General features: G+C 30.8%; 2 protein-coding genes across 5 annotated transcripts; both read right to left on the bottom strand.

Annotated features, from left to right (window-relative positions):
- Positions 1-865: 865 nt before the first annotated feature.
- Positions 866-7,864, bottom strand: LOC139778261 (glycerol kinase 5). Of its 4 annotated transcripts, XM_071716129.1 has the most exons (13): positions 7,421-7,446; positions 5,477-5,570; positions 4,911-4,956; positions 4,370-4,469; positions 4,114-4,273; positions 3,806-3,920; positions 3,133-3,326; positions 2,862-2,988; positions 2,671-2,775; positions 2,292-2,386; positions 1,732-1,895; positions 1,368-1,501; positions 866-1,079 (listed from the first exon to the last, which is right to left on the bottom strand). In XM_071716129.1, the coding sequence occupies exons 3-13, from the start codon at positions 4,933-4,935 to the stop codon at positions 937-939; spliced, it is 1,362 nt and encodes a 453-aa protein (XP_071572230.1). In that variant the 5' UTR covers positions 4,936-4,956; positions 5,477-5,570; positions 7,421-7,446; the 3' UTR covers positions 866-936. The 4 variants fall into 4 exon arrangements, with proteins under 4 accessions (XP_071572230.1, XP_071572229.1, XP_071572232.1 ...); XM_071716128.1 differs by lacking the exon at positions 4,911-4,956 and having other exon boundaries at positions 7,421-7,864; XM_071716131.1 differs by lacking the exons at positions 5,477-5,570; positions 7,421-7,446 and adding an exon at positions 5,220-5,317.
- A 4,144-nt stretch (positions 7,865-12,008) lies between these two features.
- Positions 12,009-12,547, bottom strand: LOC139778248 (uncharacterized). The gene is made up of 2 exons (XM_071716117.1): positions 12,377-12,547; positions 12,009-12,212 (listed from the first exon to the last, which is right to left on the bottom strand). Exons 1-2 carry the CDS (start codon positions 12,539-12,541, stop codon positions 12,009-12,011), a joined length of 369 nt encoding a protein of 122 aa, XP_071572218.1. The 5' UTR covers positions 12,542-12,547.
- Between the last annotated feature and the right edge of the window lie 5,920 nt (positions 12,548-18,467).

Below are 18,467 nucleotides of genomic sequence, written 5' to 3'. Positions count from 1 at the left end.
ATTGCATTACGCAAATAAACATGATATGTTTGTATTTTATCGTAGATATCATCTGAAACTGGATGATTATGGCTTTCATCTTAATTGAGAATTACGTTGAAATTCTATACAACTGTACGATATGATATGATACAGAAAAAATAATATTAGTAATGGAATTTTCACGTTTTGCAGTAAAAAAAAAACTGCTTTCTATTGTTCTTTTATATAATTGTTTTAATCTCTAACACTAATCGACCGATCAGCTGATCAACTAATTGAATGATACAAATGTATACGTGTGGCGATCGTGGCGCAGAGAAATGTGATTTAATGAGCTGAAGATCTGAGTTTAAATCCGACCAATAATCGTCAGTTTTTGTTCGATCGCCACACTCTCGGAAGATATCTTGTCACGTGAATCTCTTTACTCTATATTCGAAGAGAAATCTGGTCTTTCAGATTGGCAATTGGGCAGTGAAAGTTGGGCTGACAACAGCTACTCCCAGAAAACAAAACTTGTTTCATAACGTACATTGTTACGAGAACTTCAAGGAGATCAAGGCCCACATTGAGCACTGTAGTGCCGAGGAAGAAGAAGAGGAAGACAAATGTATATGTATATACATATGTATAGAGGAAAGTCCCCTATTATGAGATAGGCTCCTAATATGCGATAGCGAGGTTTCTGCTAAACTAATAGGTTCTATCTGTTGGTTTCATCATGAACTTATTGCCCTTAGAGTAAAACCTATTTAATGGAAAATTCATTATTCGATCGTGCACTCGCCTACTACAGTTTTCAATTCTGCACATAAACTTTCGGCAATCACGCAAAATAGATGTGGTACCTCATAATAGGGGACTTTCCTCTATACATATATACTTTTTCATATTGTCAAAAATTTCTAATTAACATGTAACTATTAAAAAATTGTTCTTATTGTGAAGTAATTATCAGTACCAATTTTTAAAACGCTCCACAGCTCGTTTCCATTGGCTCAGCGCATATTGATAAGATAATCGCGATTCTTCGTTTGGCTTGAATATCCTGTCGGTTTGACGAAGTTCTAACAATTCTTCTCTATTCTTCCATAATCCTGAAATTAAATAGTGCATTAAAGATAATAAAAATAATAATAATAATAAATTCTTGTCTTTGGAAAAATTGCGCGGAAAAATCTAGTAGTTTTTGAATAAAATAATTAGAAGCTAATGGAGTAAATGCTTTAAGTTATGCATTAATCAGAAGCAGCGCGCGCTGGACATTCATTCCATGTTCACGGATTCTGGGATATTCTGTATATGAAAAAATTAGATTTCTAATAGTTTTTAAATTATAAAATGTAAAATATAAACAAACTATAATAAATAAGAGTTTTTTGTACCACATTGCAAACCAGCCAAGAAAGCTACACCTAAGATGGACATCTCGATAGACACCGGACGTTCTACTTCCAACCCCGTCGAATCAGCTAACGATTGCATTACAAAATCATTTTTGGAAACTCCACCGTCAATCCTAAAAAATAACGACATATTAATATGGACCAATACAATGTTATATATGTATGTACAAATATGATTATTGTGCGTAAAAAATAGCAGAAATCAGAAAATGATAGTAGAACCAAAAAAGCATTCCTTTCTCTTTCATAATATTATAATAAATTTTTGATAATTATTAACTGTGTAGATAATGAAATATGGATTTTTAAGCATATTATAATATCATCGTATAATTCTTATTACTTTATCCTTTGATACGTGAAAGAAGTTTCCTTGCATAAACATTCGTGAAGTAGCTGTATCCTAAAAACAAGACTTTCCAATAAAGATCGAATAATATGCTCTTTCCTTGTGGTGGGCTTTAATCCAAAGAAACCAGTTGCAGCTGTATAATCATTTATAGGTGCCTGAAACAATAAGCGACGCATAGTATAGCGAGACATAAATTTTCGGATGCGTTATCAATTTTTATTTTTATTTTGTTCGAGTACCCACATGCTTCAATGTTCTTTTTTTCTGAATCTTATATAGTAAATACAAAGAATATTTCTTGAATGCTTAGTTTAAAGGGAAGTGGAAATAATTTTTATATTTTGCATATATTTTATTATTAAAAAGTAGAGTACATATAGTTTCTTGTATCTTTTATTTTTATAGACATAATAAAGCTAAGAAAGTTTTAGAATAATTTTCTTAATTTGATTATAAAAACGTTTACCTCCTTGTGTTAAAGAAATAATTTTATAATATTTTTATATATAAATTGATACAAAAAATGTAATTTTTACTATAACAAAACGTACTTGCAATCCGCTGAATGCCGGAACGAAATATACTCCATCGGTGTCAATTACTGAGTTTGCTGCATCGGATGTTTCCGAAATATTGTCTATAAGTCCTGTAACAATCATAGTTAAAAATCAATACTAATAATCAATAATAATCATGTATAGAGTTTCTCCTAGAAAAAAAATATTATTTTTAGCTTTAAAAAGTTATAGATATGTACGTTATATGGAATAAGCATTCATATATATAAATTACATTATGTTATATAATGATAGTATTTTTGTATATGAGATATTTTACTCTGGCCTGTAAATAAATTTATAAACTTGATATGCATATAATATTATATGATATTATAGATTTTATAATAATCACGAAGAACTAATAAATTACCTATTGATTTAGTCCATTCTATTAATATACCGGTGTCGCTTGAAGATCCTTCTGCAATATATATTAATTCTTTGCCGATTCGCCATCCGACGACTGGATAAAGTCCTATAAATAATTTTTCAATTTGTTTTATTATATATTTAAAACTATAGTAAATACATTGTTCTTGTAATATAAATTTGTAGGACTACCAGCAACGGATGCGTGAGGTTCTTGTCCTGTGTTAACATTCACGAAAGTGCCAGTTCCCATAGTAATCTTGAGATCGCCGGGGTTAAAACATCCTGAACCAAATAAAGATGCTGCTTGGTCGGCCATCTAATATTATCAAGATATTATTAGGATTAAAGGAACTTATTAACTTTGAAATTGACTCATGAGTATATAGTGTATACTCAAAATTAACTTTGATAAACAATCGTTGTATGTATTGATCATTAAACAAAGATTTGGATTACTTACGGAGCAAAAAATTGGAATTTCAACTCCGAATATGTTTTCGGGCGTAACTCCGAAATTGCCTGCTGTATCAACCACTTCTGGAAAAATACTTCGTGGCAGTTTTAAAATGCTTAACGCCCAGTCGGCCCATTCCATTGTGAATGGATCGAAAATGCCAGTAGCTGAAGCACTTGAAACATCCATTATATGTTTTCCTGTAATAAACCAACTGTTAATCAGCTGTAATATAACCGATAACGGATTAACATTATTAACATTATTATTGTTATTTTTATTGTAAGAAAATATAATGTTACATATGAAGTTTAAATCTTTATACACTGAGAAAAAAAAGTTGTTAACTTGACTAAATATTTTCAACTGATTATTATTTTTTGTAATTGAAATATTTAAGTATTTGAGTCAAATTACGTAATCCTAAATTTAATATGTCGTATTTAATTTAAATACATAAATATTTCAATTGAAAAAATAATAATCAGTTGAAAATATTTAGTCAAATTAACAACTTTTCTTTCTCCAGTGTGAAAGAAATATTAGTTACAACTTTTATGAGAGATAGATTGTGCGTGCGTGTGTGCGTTCGTGTGTGTGTATGTGTGTGTGTGTGTGAGACAGAGAATTTTAGGGTACTACAATAAATCTAAAAGCGAAACGTAAAATATTGTTATACCTGTTAATTTATACAAGAGCCAGCAATCCACACCTCCGAACGCCACCTCTTCATTGTACGCAGCTTCTCGGAGACCCGGTATATTCTGGAGAGCCCACACTAATTTTAAAGTAACCTATAATGAATCAAAGCGAAGTAAATTAAGATCCCAAACTAGCAATAATTATTCGTAAAAGCTTGAAAAAAATCTAAAAATTTTGTTGCAAAATTATGCTATTAATAGTCTAAATTTGATGAAATACGACGATTTAACATGATCGAGATCAAGAACAATCAAGACAAAATATCGACTGGTAAAGCATTTCAACCTGCATATTCATAAATTTCAGCACGCTGCCAGCCAGAAATCGTTTTTTTCTTGTAAATGTGTACAAGATACTCGCGCCCATTCTTAAACCTTTCATCATTATTGATCGATTCCATTCCTCGACTAAAGTGGCTGCACGTTGATCCTTCCATGTTATAAACCTGAAACAACAATCGTAATCTTAACCGTGAAATTTTGTTCAAACCGAAATATCTTCATCGAAAACTCCGTTATTATGTTTTTTGTGGTATTCTTACTTGTGATAGTATTTTCCACTTTTTATGTTCCAAGTAATAAAACTAGCGCGTTGCGATGAAATTCCAACGCAAGCAATATTCTTCGAGTCGATCCCGCTATCTGCAATCATAAATAAAGCAAATTGATCTAGATAATTAACGCTATGAACGAAAAGTAAGTTCCGAGATAACATAGAAAACAAACTAAATATATAAAGGATATATCAGTCGATCGGGTACGGTGGTATTCGAAGCTCTAAGGCTATCTCTATTTCTTCTTCATATATATTTTTTACATTTCTCTTTGTGAACAAGGATGATAAACCAAATATGACATAGCTAAATATTTGGAATATGAGATACCCTCAGAAAGATACATGAATTCTTACTTAAGAAAGAAAAAGAAAAAGCACTCTGTTAGTAGGTCATATCAATATGTAAAGTAAAGATTTTTGTTTGATCAAAAAAGATATGCGACTTGAGTGAGGATGAAAAAATCTGAAAATATAAATTTAATTGAAACAAAATTATATATGAATAACAAGCATTTATTATTTCTTACTTTTGATGCATCCGATTGGCGTCATCTCGGTTTACGGTGGACATATCTAGATAACAGATCGAAATACAGAAATGAGGTTTGCCACACTTTCGACGGGTAGCCAAAGATTCAACTCGAGCCAACGCTGATCTTACTCGACGAATGAAAATTTATCAGTCGATAATCTCATTCGTGAATTAATTAGTGTGCAGAAAAAAATTTAAGATGCTGCTTTTTATAAGTTTCCTAATTTATAATTAATGGATTATTAGATCAATCGCGGCTCAAATTGAAGCTTCATGTGTCTACTGAAAATGCGTGAAACCAAACTTTTCTGCGTTCATCCATTCCAGATTATGAATCGTGGAGTTCGAGAAGATCCGTGCATCTCTCAAAAAACAATTGATACATTCTAAATTTTTATGTATGTACACCTGTTTTCGTTCGTTACATCCTATTAGAAGGAGAAATAGATGTCGCAGGACAGATATGTGCACATGATATTTTGTTTATTACTATTAAGAAATGATTAAGAAAGAGTTTATTAAATTAACACTCCGCAAAAGATGATGCTATTGGTAACTTACGGTCTAACGTATTCTTGATCACTTTTATTATAATTCCCCATAGTTGATCGGGATCTATCTCCACGAAGCCAGGCTCTGGATAGATCAGATTTATCTAAATTTGAAAAAGTAAAGTTTTATTTTTATATATTTATATTTTATTCTTTGTTTCATATTGGTTTAGTCAGTTTAATTTAATAACTTTGAAGTTCCAGCTTAACATTTTTACGTTCTTTTGAAGGAAAATATGAAAAAAACAGTTTTAAATTAAATTAATAAGTTTTAAATTAAATATTTTAATTATTAACTCTTGAATTATAAATATTCTATTATTTTATAAAATAATGAAGCATTTTGTAAGGAGTTTGAGAAAGAAGATAATAAAGAAAAAATGTGAACTATCGATCTGCTTAGAAAACAAAATTGATTTTTAAAATGCATTATCGATTTTTAAGTGCATTATAAATATAAACGAAAAATTATTGCAAATAGTATAAATACAAAATAATAATAAATACGAAATGTTAGTAATAAAAAGACTTAACAAATATGTTGATGCGAACAGTTTCAATGAGAATTGATTCTACTTTTCTCTAGGTTTTATAAATATTGAATATATAATATTATATCGAATATAATAATATTATTCAATAAAATAATAAGATAGGACTCTCGAAATTAAAATCGATAATAGGATGGCTATGTCCCGGAAGAATCAGTGCGTTTCCCGGGGCCCCTTCTCGCAAAGGAAAAACGCGCCGAGCAGGATACCTGCGGGGTTTTAGCCGGTAAGAATCCGGCACTCCCCTCGCCTCTCCCCGGAGGCGGGGGGGTCTTCCCCTCTTCCCCTAGCGAAGGGGCTACCGGTCATACTGGCCGGTAGTAGATTTCCCCGCGTCAAAAAAAAAAAAAAAAAAAAAAAGATGGCCTTGGTCATACTGGTTATACTACTACTCTGAGATGTTCTATATACATATAGTTCTGTTATATCTGACTTTATTAATCCTCGCAGATCGAAAAAGCACCTTTACACTGCAGTAATAACTGCATGAATTGTATGACCTTGAAAGTACTTTAATTTTCCTTTCGCTTTTTTCTGTACCTACAGTGTTGGATAATACTTGGTTTTCTCGAGAGAAACTGTAATCTGTTTACTTCAAAAAGAATATATTTTTTCTGTGGCGGTACATGTGCATCTTTCATAAATCTATTTATACTTGGCATAAAATGTTATCATGTTTCAAGGCAATTCAGAGATAAATAGCAAGACTGTACCGCTTGGAATTACAGAGATAATTTCCTTTTTCTGTTTCTAACAGGAAATTAATTCTGTTCAGGTAATGAATAAGTATTGACGTCATTGCACAGATATTCATTACAAATTCATCGAAAAAGACATCGTTATTGCTCCACAGTTAAAAAAAAGTTGCTATTCATTTATTACGCGACGTATACAAAACGTCGTATATGCATAACAAACGTATAAAAACCGAGATTATTCATTTCTTATTTCGCAAATTACTGAAAAGCATAAGATTAAATATGTCATGTTAATTTCAATTTATTAATTTTATTTCAGCGCATTTTATTAGAACAATAAAATACAGTCTTTTACTAATTTTCTAATAATGTGAAATACAACATTTTACGGAAGTATATTATATCAGAGAATAACTGTGAGAGAAAGAGAAAAAAAGAACAACAAAACTAATGATATCAGATATACTGGTGATATCGGATTTTTTCAGTGATATCTTCTGGATCTTTTTTTCTTATCTTTCTTAATCTCTCGTAGGATTAAAAAATTGTATACATTACTATAATTAGCTTCAATTTTAGTCCATACGAAATATTTAAATTCCATACTCAAATACAAATACAAATACAAATACAAATAAAAATACAAATTCCAATTCCATTATCGTCCGAGTTTTTTATATAGGGAATTAACCTTCCGCAACAAACCTTCTCCATCGAAGAAGCTACCGTGATCGCCTTCTCATTCAGGATGTGAAAACGCACCGTAGTGGTGCCAACATCGAGTGCCGCGACGTATCTCATGATAATGTTCCTTTTCAGCAGATTCAAAAATTCCACTTTGATTTAAGACGAATGTTCTATCCACGTATTCACGCGTTCACACTCAACCCGGTTGTGATCTTGAACTGTTGGATCGCGACGCCTAGTACCGACTGGTATCGATTAATATTCTCTATGTAGCTCTTACCTCGAGTGTCATACAACAACAAGAAGGAGAACGTTATACACGTTATACACGCGAGAAAAAAAAAGTTTAATGAGTCGGCCAGCAGCAATCGACTAGAATCGAAGTACACGTTAAAGCACGTTCGCTTATCGTGACTCGACCGCGTTTTCACACATGGCCTGGTAGGAAGTTTTATCGGGACTACATGCTGCGTCATATAATGAAGCGATGAACTCCCGGCTCGTTTCTCGCCGGCAGTATAAAGCGAGTGGGGCACGTTGCAGATTATTAGAACGAGTGTACCGCGTCGGGTCTTGTAGATTATGGCTGAAACACACTGCTTAGGCCTGTTCTACAACGCGTCGTATGTCGCTGTCGAGTGTCGGAACGCAGCCAAAGGTCCAATGAGAGAATTTCTTTTTCGAAAACGAGTTCTCCTCATTGAATCATATGTTCCGACAACTGACAACGACATACGACGTATTGTAGAACAAGATACGTATTGTGGAACTTTTCGGAATAGATTCCGATCGGAATTGTTTCCGAAGAATTTCATAATACGTGCCCAGGCCTATCGCTAAAGTCGCTTCATTCATTCTCCGTCACGCGAATCTAATCGATGGTCGGACTATCAAAGGTCACAGTTACTGCGGCTGTAGCTTTCACTATGGTCGCGATCAATGGGTCTGTTTTCTATTGCTGAACTGGCTGCGCTAGTTCAGAGTTTATCTTTTTTACTCCATATGGGAAAGAAAAAGATTAACTCTGAACTAGTGCAGCCAGTTCAGCAATAGAAAACAAACCCATTGTATCACTAGAAGAATTTTGTAATTCCAGAACATTTGAAAACATTTCTTCTAAAAACTTCATTTTATAATATTCTTACAACGTCATAATGATTTTATATTGACCAATCTGAAATTTAGGAAGCATAATCATCATCTAGTCATGGACTGGTTAAACATTTTGGATACAATGCAATCTTCGTTTTTAGTATATTTTTTATTAAGTAATAAAATCTCATTCTAAAATTAATTTCCAATCCAAGATTAATTTATATTTAAAGATATAAGAGCTTTAACGACAAATGCTAAAAACTTGTTAATTAAATCAAATTAAATATTAAGGGAAATATGAGAACCTGTGATATTTTATACAGTGGCAGCTGTTACGTTTTAAAAATAATGTCTACAGTGATCAGTTTAATTCACCATTTGATTACTTAATCTTTAATTGTCACATGTCCGTTATTTCGAGAGATACGAGATGACATTACATGAAATGATATTATTATATGTTACGAGCACGCTATCTATAATTGACATGACAAGTTTACTTCTTGTGTGAGCGAAATTGAAGAAAATTTGAAGATTGTATTTGTTTTTTAATAAGGCGTTTTTGATTAGTATAAAAAAATGTTATTTTCATTATTTTTTTATCATATACTGTACATGTATTAAAGTCAGTATATATTAAGATAACGAAGGCATTATACTTTATATTTAATAGATGGTAAAATAATGAAATAGATAATTATTATCAAGCGACGTGGTAGCGTCACAACATCAAGTATAAATAAAAAGAGCATCAACTAACCATGTGACTACGTCATAGCATAAACCGCTACTTTAAGCTTATTATTCTTTATGTGAATGTCAAAGTTTTCAAATAAAATCTATTAAGCCTTGTATCCACGATGCTAGAAATCGCTCCAAGATTTTGGACGGAGAAAGAATTGACCAATGACATTTGAACAATTCGGCTAATTGACCAATGTGATTGATCAATTCTTTCTCTGTCCGAGATCTCGGATTTCTAAATAGTATGGTGAGCACAAGGCTTTAGGATCTAAACTTGCATTCAAAAATCTAAAGGCACTTTTCTTATATAATGTCAACGTAAGCTTTCAATTACGATCAGTGCGAATAAAATCAGTGTAATGAATTCTGAGATCTCAAGATCTATTACGCAAAAGTGACATTTCTTGGGATTTCAGTCATACGCACACATTTATGATTTTATCCAAGGGGCTTTTACTATGTCTACATACAATATTATTTAAGTTATACAATGTAAGTGAATACTGATACGTATACGCGAACAATAATTTCTGATGTTGCAGATGAGACTGACCGGCAGAGAGGAAGAGTGGGCAAGGAAAGAGAAAGAGAGGGAAAGAGGAAGAGAGGGAGGGAAAAGAGGGAGAAAGAGGGAGAGGGAGAACGAGAGAACGAGAGAGCGAGCGAGAGAGTACGCATGCATGCACACACATACACACATACACACATACACACATACACACACACACACACACACACAGCTCGTGCTTACTCACGCTCAAATACACATACAAATTGATAGAGCATTCAGAAGACGAATTGATTATCAAGCAGTAAAATGTGCTGCTGGTCGTGGCACATCGTCTGTTTTAATTAAAATCAAAACAAATGAGATGGAATCAAAGATAAAGGATTATATACTTGTATAAACTGATTAATGCAATCTTTCATAATGGGGGAAATATAACTAATGGATATTGTTCAAATGTAGTAAGTATTCTAAAAACACAGAATGGGTATTAATGATTTTTAGAAGTAAAGAAATGCAATTAGCCACAAAATGCTAGGAATTAAATTTATATTGAAAATACTGAAATCGTTTTTTATGATTTTTATAAAAAAATTAATATTTTATAAAAAATTAATTGCTTAAAAATGTATATGAAACCAATCTTATTAGCCATGTATTAAGCAAACTTAAATCTTAACAAAAAATTTTTGAAGATATTACATATATATATATATATATATATATGTATATAATCAGTAGAGTTTTATTTTCTCTGTGATTTTATTTTGATTTCAAATTTTACTCGAAATTTCTGAGTTGTATGAAATTTAAAATCACAGCAAAAGCATAAAAACTTAGCATGCCTAAATCGCATTTCAATATATCTATGCTTACATTTTTACAAACATGTTTACTGATAAGCGATTAATTTACGGTTTTCTTGCTTTAATCATAAAAATTTGGATGTAAAGCCAAATATATGTGCAATTTGCAAAAATTCTAGTTGTTTTATAAAGACTTCAAGACCCCTTGCTGTGTTTTCAAACAAATTTAGACAATTAACACTCAAAGCGATAAAAGTAAAAATTAGAAACTTTGAAATATCTTTTAATTTTTGTCTAAAAATTTTTATCTAAAAATTTAAAAATATTGTCCATACGTGCAATTCCATTATTTACATTTTATTTATGAACTATTGTAGGTATCGAATGTGTCGTAATTTTGTACGCTCCTATTTTCTGCCGTCGCATCATGATTAGGTATCCGTCATGATATAAAAATACAAGGTATATCAATATCAGGATGCGCAGTAGCCGACCAATGGCATTTGGATCCAAATGCTATGTATGTAATGTTTTGCGGATGTGTGTGTGTGTGTGTGTGTGTATTTGGACCCAAATTTCATTGTGGTTGCCGCCGTCAACATGCGCAATGATATACCTTCTTCTTAACATGGTACCCGTTGCGTAATGCATCATAATTAGGTTTGCGTGTAATTAATTGCAAGTGTCGCACGAAGTATGACATAACCGCGTGATCGTTGTATTCTAGTAATTATAATCACGCTTAATTTTAACCAACAATTTGTTTGTTTTAACGAACTTAACCAACAGATGTTGCTCGAATGCCACGAAGAAATAGCAATAGAGAAGCAAATAAGAAAAGAGAGAAGGAAAAGACCACAGAGTTCTCGTTATTCTTCTTGGATTATATATTGGATTGATATTATTATAGAGTCGATAACAAGAGAGATCGTATAGGAAATTATGCGGAAGAAGAATAACCAGAGGCATTGCGTAATGAAATGGGAGACATAAATAATGAGACAAAGGGTAACAAGGGTCAGAGTGGTACGAAGGAAGCTAATAGGGGTTAAGTTTAACAACGAGGAAGCGAATAATGGAGACTGATGATAATGATGTACAGGATATGATACATACATGTCATATGAAATGCATACAGATCAATACCACGGGTTTCTACGTAAATAAATCTTTCTAATTCACCGTAATAAAAATTAACATTTTAAATAAAATGTAATTAAAAAAGCAAGTTGAAATTAATAATAAAATGTATATATTCATATTTATAAAAAGATAAATACCGACTGCGAAACAATTTATCTACGGCTAAAAATTTGGTGCGAAATTGATTATTGGTAAAAATAGCGATAATATACGAGATGCGTCCAGAGAGAAAGCTTAGATTGGCTGTAAATAAAAATCTTTATTTTATATCAAAGCAATTTAAAACAATTTGGATTCTTATTTGCATATCTTAACGTTTCTCTTTTTCAAAATTTGGAGACTTTATAATATGAGAATTTTGATCATTATTATCTTCTTGTTCGGAAACGTATAAATATTTTTGCTGATTATCGTAATGTGTTTTGCTGCAGTATACATCATCAAATATAAAAATCACAGTCGTAAGTATTGCCATACCAGCAAAGATAATCCACATAATCAGCTCTAACGTCACCTGCAAAAAAATATAAGTTTGAAATTAATTTAAAAAATATATATGTAATATAATAGATATAAATATATAATAAACAGATTATAAACAAATTTTTTAATTAGAAAATTGTTGTTAAATGTTTGACTTTTTAATATCCAAAATATTAAATAATTATCAAACCTTACTTCAACGACTGTCCTTACGATTGTTATTATATATGGTCTTTCAGAAATCCATTCCCAAACCATGAATGGTAATAACACGAGAAACAATAATGAGTCGAGTACATGTATGACAATTATGGAAACAATTTTGTTTAGTTCGAACACAGTCCATACTTTTTTATACATGCTGATATGCAGACAAAATGTGTAAGTTAGTTGTATTTTAGATATATGTATATATATATATATATATATATATATATATATATATATAGATATATACAATAAATTAATATTTAAGTTCTTAATATATCATAACGAGTTTGATAACAACTTAATGTTTAATAAATATAGATATATTTATATTCTCGCGTTATATGTACAGACGGCGTCATTAATGCTTTGTAAAAACATGAGGAAAAGTTGATACATAAATTAAACAAATAGTCAACAAATTGAATGTTCTACTTACGTGGTTTCTTAATTTCACATTTCTTAAGAAAATTATTTTTTACGTATTGTATTTTTATGCTGCGTTTGCTTTTTATGTTTACACAAATAGATTTTGAAATCTAGCCTGTATCATTAAATGATGATCAAAACATTAGGATTACTTTAAAGCATTTTGCAATACAGTCTTTTTTTAAAATAACATGATTAATTGTTATCTATTATAAATTTAGACAATATTATTAAGTGTATTATGAAAAGAAAATTATAACACGTGCGATTTATATATCCATTCAGTACACAGCTGTCAATTAACAAACTTGTCATCAATGGTTAAACACCAGAATTTACAACTTCACACGAATCTAATTTGTATTAATCGATCTTTTTCAGCACGTTTATATAACCTATCTTCACTCTAATTAAATAAAACATTTACTTGACTATAGATATCACAATCACAGACGCGCGCTACGCGCGCGCTATTTAGCTTTAATATTATACTGTTACTATTACACCCCTTAAATCCTTTATACATATATATATATACATTAAAATTTAAAATTTAATATTTAAAATTTTAAATATCCTCTGATATATGAGACCTGTTTTTATCTGATTACATCCGATAAAAACAGATCAACCTATAGAGGCCCACCACCACCCCCGCCGATTCCGATCGGCGGTCCTCTTTTATTTACAATACATTTTTTTTACATTTTTATTATTTATTTTATTTCTCCTACAATTTATTTTACAACATTATATAACATATACAACATTATAAAAGAGTTACATTATAAAATTGAAAATATAACATACAATAAAATTATTTACAATATTTTTTTTTGACATAAAATTACATGTGCAACATTCGGTATGCGTACAATAACACAAAATTCTCACAATTAAAATATGTAATTATTAACATTTCTTATTAATTATTGAATTACAATTTCAAAATTTATTTTACTTTATTTAATTTATGTGAGCAACACTAGGATCAAAAAGATCGTTAATAAATTTATTATCTATGTCTCTCAATCAAGGAGAATGTTAATCATTGGCATACTATATTATATTTTGCGAGACTCAAAGAAAATAATTAATTAGCATCAAACTTTTTACCCTTTTATTTAATAAATTATATTATTAGGTGTTTATATCCATGAAGTTGCCGTTATATATAATGCAACTTCTCTCACCTAATACTTGCAATAATAGTGATTTTTAATACAAAGTTTTGAGTGAAAGATCTCCCGAATTTATTAACAATTTTTTAGTAAATAAAAACTACTAATGTTTTAAAGTAAAGTTTTAAAAAATTCACCAAACACGTCATGATTTCCGTCTTATTATACGCATCCAATTACATAATTAATATTACGTTATTTCCATATTTTTGATATGTACAATTATCAATTGTATATATTGATTTGATGTATACAATAAATGTACAATTTAATTACATAATATTTACAAAATAGGATGCAATACAATGTCTGTAAAATTTGTATTATTTAATATAAAAATTAGTATTATTTAACATATTTTTTGAGTTGTTATTATTAAAAATATAGTAATAATAAATATAATTATATTTATTATTAATATATTAAATTTATTAAATATATTATAAATATATTAAAATATTTTTACTATTACTTATCTACAATTTTTTAACTATCGAATTATATCCCCTTGTAATTATATCCCTGATGCCTACCCGTATCCCTATACTGAGAAAAAAAGTTCTAACTTGACTAAATGCGTTCAACTGATTACTATTTTTTTAATTGAAATATTTAAGTATTTAAATTAAATATGACATATTAAATCTAATATTAAATTTAATTTGATTTAAATACTTGAATATTTCAATTTAAAAAATGGTACTTATAAGTTGAATGCATTTAGTCAAGTTAACAACTTTTTTTTCAGTGTGCCTACCCGTATTCCGACGTATTATAGTCCTACCTATCCATTTTTTCCCTACCTACCCGTATTACAATCTAATATAAATCTAATACCGCGACGCGATTTATAAGGGACCTGATTGGGGGTTTTAACGCAATTGTGTGGGATTTAATTGAGATTTTTCCAACCTCACTTGTGTATGCGAGGACATATAAAAAAAGTAGCCCTACTTTGGGCAAATTAACAGATATATTAAATCATTTTGTACACACATAAAACTAATCATTCTACAGCCAAGGAAAGCACTTACTTATTTTATATTATTTCTTTTAAGTAAGTTTTCTTACAACAAATAATATTTTCTTACTAATGGTTTTCAAATATCTTGACACAAGTCTTTGAAAATCAGAATATTGTTTTGAGTAAATGTAATACTTACAATGACTTTATGGTAGATTTACGGATTAAGTATTTGATAAGATTAAGTATCCGCAAATCTACCATAAAGTCATTGTAAGTATTGCATTCACTAAAAAACAATATTCTAGCTTTTCAAAGACTTGTGTCAAGATATTTGAAATTATTAGTAAGAAAATATTATTTGTTGTAAGAAAACTTACTTAAAAGAAATAAAATAAAATAAGTAAGTGTTTTCCTTGGCTGTAGAATGATTATTTTTCTCTGTGTATGTTACCTTATGCATTGTGGTCCATTGTGGTCAATGTTGACCACTTACCTTTATCGTATCCAATCTTCTTTCTTCGGGCCAGATCGGACCTACCTTTGTCTCCTGGCCATATACAATCTGGTCGCATTTCGACCAGATCAATAGGAAGGAAAAAATACCTTCCATTGTTGGATCATTATCATGACCAACAGATAACATTACGTTCGGTTCGGATTATATGCGAGTTGGCGAGCATCGATGCCATCGATTGTATCGAAAAATGCACACCGAGAGGTTAATTTGCAAAAGAATATCAATTCATAAAAATTAACTGTACAACATTGATAAAAAATATTTCTATCACTAGTTCAGTTATGTGCGTGAGAATACGGATTGACCGTTTCTTTGTGACCCGTTCTTTTAATTTGGAATTGTAATTAACTATATAAAAAATTTTGCTTCGCGTTATATGAATATTAATCTCAATTATATTCCGCGAAAAATTGAAATTTATAATGTGGATGAAATTAAAAAATTAAATAACGGAAAATTTCTTGATGCAAAAACCGACCGTGAAAATCGACCGCGAAAACCGACCGCGAAAATATGAAGATGCGTAATTGTGCATGTTGCTCATGCGGTACGCATCTTAAAAATGTATCAAGTAAGATATATGCAGAATAAATGACGTGAGATCCAAAAAAAAACTTCTCGCACAATTGGTATTATAATTAGATATTACAATTAATGAATAATCGCGTTGTTATAATTGAATAATATATGCAAATCTTTATAAACTGTTATATCGATATAATGTGTCTCGTTATATTTTTTATTTTCTATATCAAAATTATTTTTGATATGTTCATATATATTACTTCAAAATAGAACATATAATTGTACTATACGGTCAATTCTAAAGTAATTTAAAAAGTTTCAGTGTTTCTCGACAGAATATTTACAATCTCACGTCATATATTATTTGACTGGCATAAAGCCAATTTCTCAATAAAAGTAGATGGATAGGCTAGAAAAAATTAGGGTAAAATCGGTGCTTTGTTAAAATAAATTTTAGTAATTAATAACCATTATCGCGCTTTCTATAAAATAAATTGAATAATAAAATTAAAATATTTCTTACCCTTTTTATTCATTATATATCTATATATAGTTTTTTTGCATCGATTTATATAATATTTAATCTTGGATAAATATATGGAAAGGAATAGATGTGTATAAATAACACATCCTAACTAATTAATAATTTTTCCCTATCTACAGATATTTTTTTTGATAACACCTAACACAACAAAAATTTTACTTTTACACACTATTTTACTCTTATCTCTTTTGTTCAAGAAAAATATAAAAATAATTTTATAAAAAAATCTAAATAAAAAATTTATATTTTCAAAATTATTACTTCAATTATAAATAGAATTAATTTACGTAACAAAAATTTCGAAAATTTAATTTATCGTGTACTTTACTCATAAAAATTCCCGAAATAAAATTCTGATTCAATAACATATTTTATTATATATTTTATTTAACATTAAAAATTTTAGTTAAAAATTATTTACATAGAACGCGACGGTTCGTCAACATAATTGAATAAACGATAATACGAGCTTTTTACGAGCTCGGTGCGTGCGAAGTGTGCGAGTATTTCCTCAAGCACAATCGCAAATACATCAATAAACATCAAGATTAAATATTTGCCATAATTAGTTAGCCCATCCATTCTAAGGCAACGGATCTACGAGATGTAATAAATTTATACTATAATTTATTGTCATAATTTGACATGTATCGAGATACGCATTTGCTCTATATTTATTTAATCGTAGATTCGTTACCTCAATCAAATAAAAAAAAATTCTGACTTACCAACCCGATGCGCAACAGGCGGAGTTACTCAGCCACGTAGCTACGATGATACTGTAACATACAAACATGAGATTCAAATTAAAGAAGCGCTCAAAATAATCAACATTTCAAAAAATAATTCTTACACGTACTCTAATTTGTCTTTCAATAAAATATTTAGCAATACAATTATCTTTACCGAAAAAGATCTTTACAAGAATAAAATTTTATATAATTTCTCTTTCTTTAATTATTTTTAACTTATCAAGATAAAATAATTCAAATGAATATGGAAACGAATTATTAATTTTATGTAGCTAAGAGATGATACTTACCCCAAGGTTGCTCCGCCGATGCCCGATGTCTCTCTCGAACCTCCTCCTCCTCTCAGGACGTCAGGTTTCTCCTCCTCCTCCTCCTCCTCCTCCTCCTCTCACCGCACAGGTCACTCGCGAGAAACACTCGCGGATAATAAATTAATAAATTACAATCGCGCGCGGACTAATTATCAGTAAAAGTCTTTCACGCGCGATACTGTACGACACTCCCGTTTATAAAGCCCATTCAAATGGACTTTGAGAAAAAGTCCTTTAGTCCGAATACTTATACGACACTCCCGAAGCAAACGCGACGAACCGGCTGCGGTTCGTTTGTTCAATTAAATCGGCGGACGGAGGGTACGTTAGCTTCCCCGTCTTTTTAGATTTTTATCCAAACAGAACGAGAAGTTTTGCTTGGGTAAAATCCTCGTACTGGGTACTGGGCCTTCCCACCTCGCCAAGGTCGTACCCATGGGAAGGAAGTGCAGTTCCGTGAAAATTTGAAAGAATCGCGACGCCGCGCCGCGCCGATTGCCCCGATTCGTTCCGCGTTCATCACCGCGTTACGTTAACGACGACGAAATGTTCGAAGACGTCGGTAACCTGGCGCGACACTACACTACGCGAATCAAGTGAACGGCCAGTAAAGACACGCCAGTTGATTAATCGAAAATACAATTAAAATTAAATATCGCACGCACAGTACGGGATCGAGCACGATAAATCTCGCGAATGTAAGCCTGCATTTAATACCTTGCACAACGAGAAGTCGCGGATCGTTAACTTACGCGGCACGAAATACACGAAAATAAGAAGTATTAATTAACGAACGGGCGTTGTATAACGGCGGCATGCTAATTACTCGAATCACTCGGTACGATTTCACGTT

The sequence above is a fragment of the Temnothorax nylanderi genome, unplaced genomic scaffold (genome assembly GCF_030848795.1).
Source record: "Temnothorax nylanderi isolate EJ_2023f unplaced genomic scaffold, tnyl_v1.0 TNYL_tig0176_pilon, whole genome shotgun sequence".
In the NCBI taxonomy this organism is placed as follows: domain Eukaryota; kingdom Metazoa; phylum Arthropoda; class Insecta; order Hymenoptera; family Formicidae; genus Temnothorax; species Temnothorax nylanderi.
Note: the sequence above shows the minus strand (reverse complement) of the source record. Positions and strands in the feature narration are given on the sequence as shown.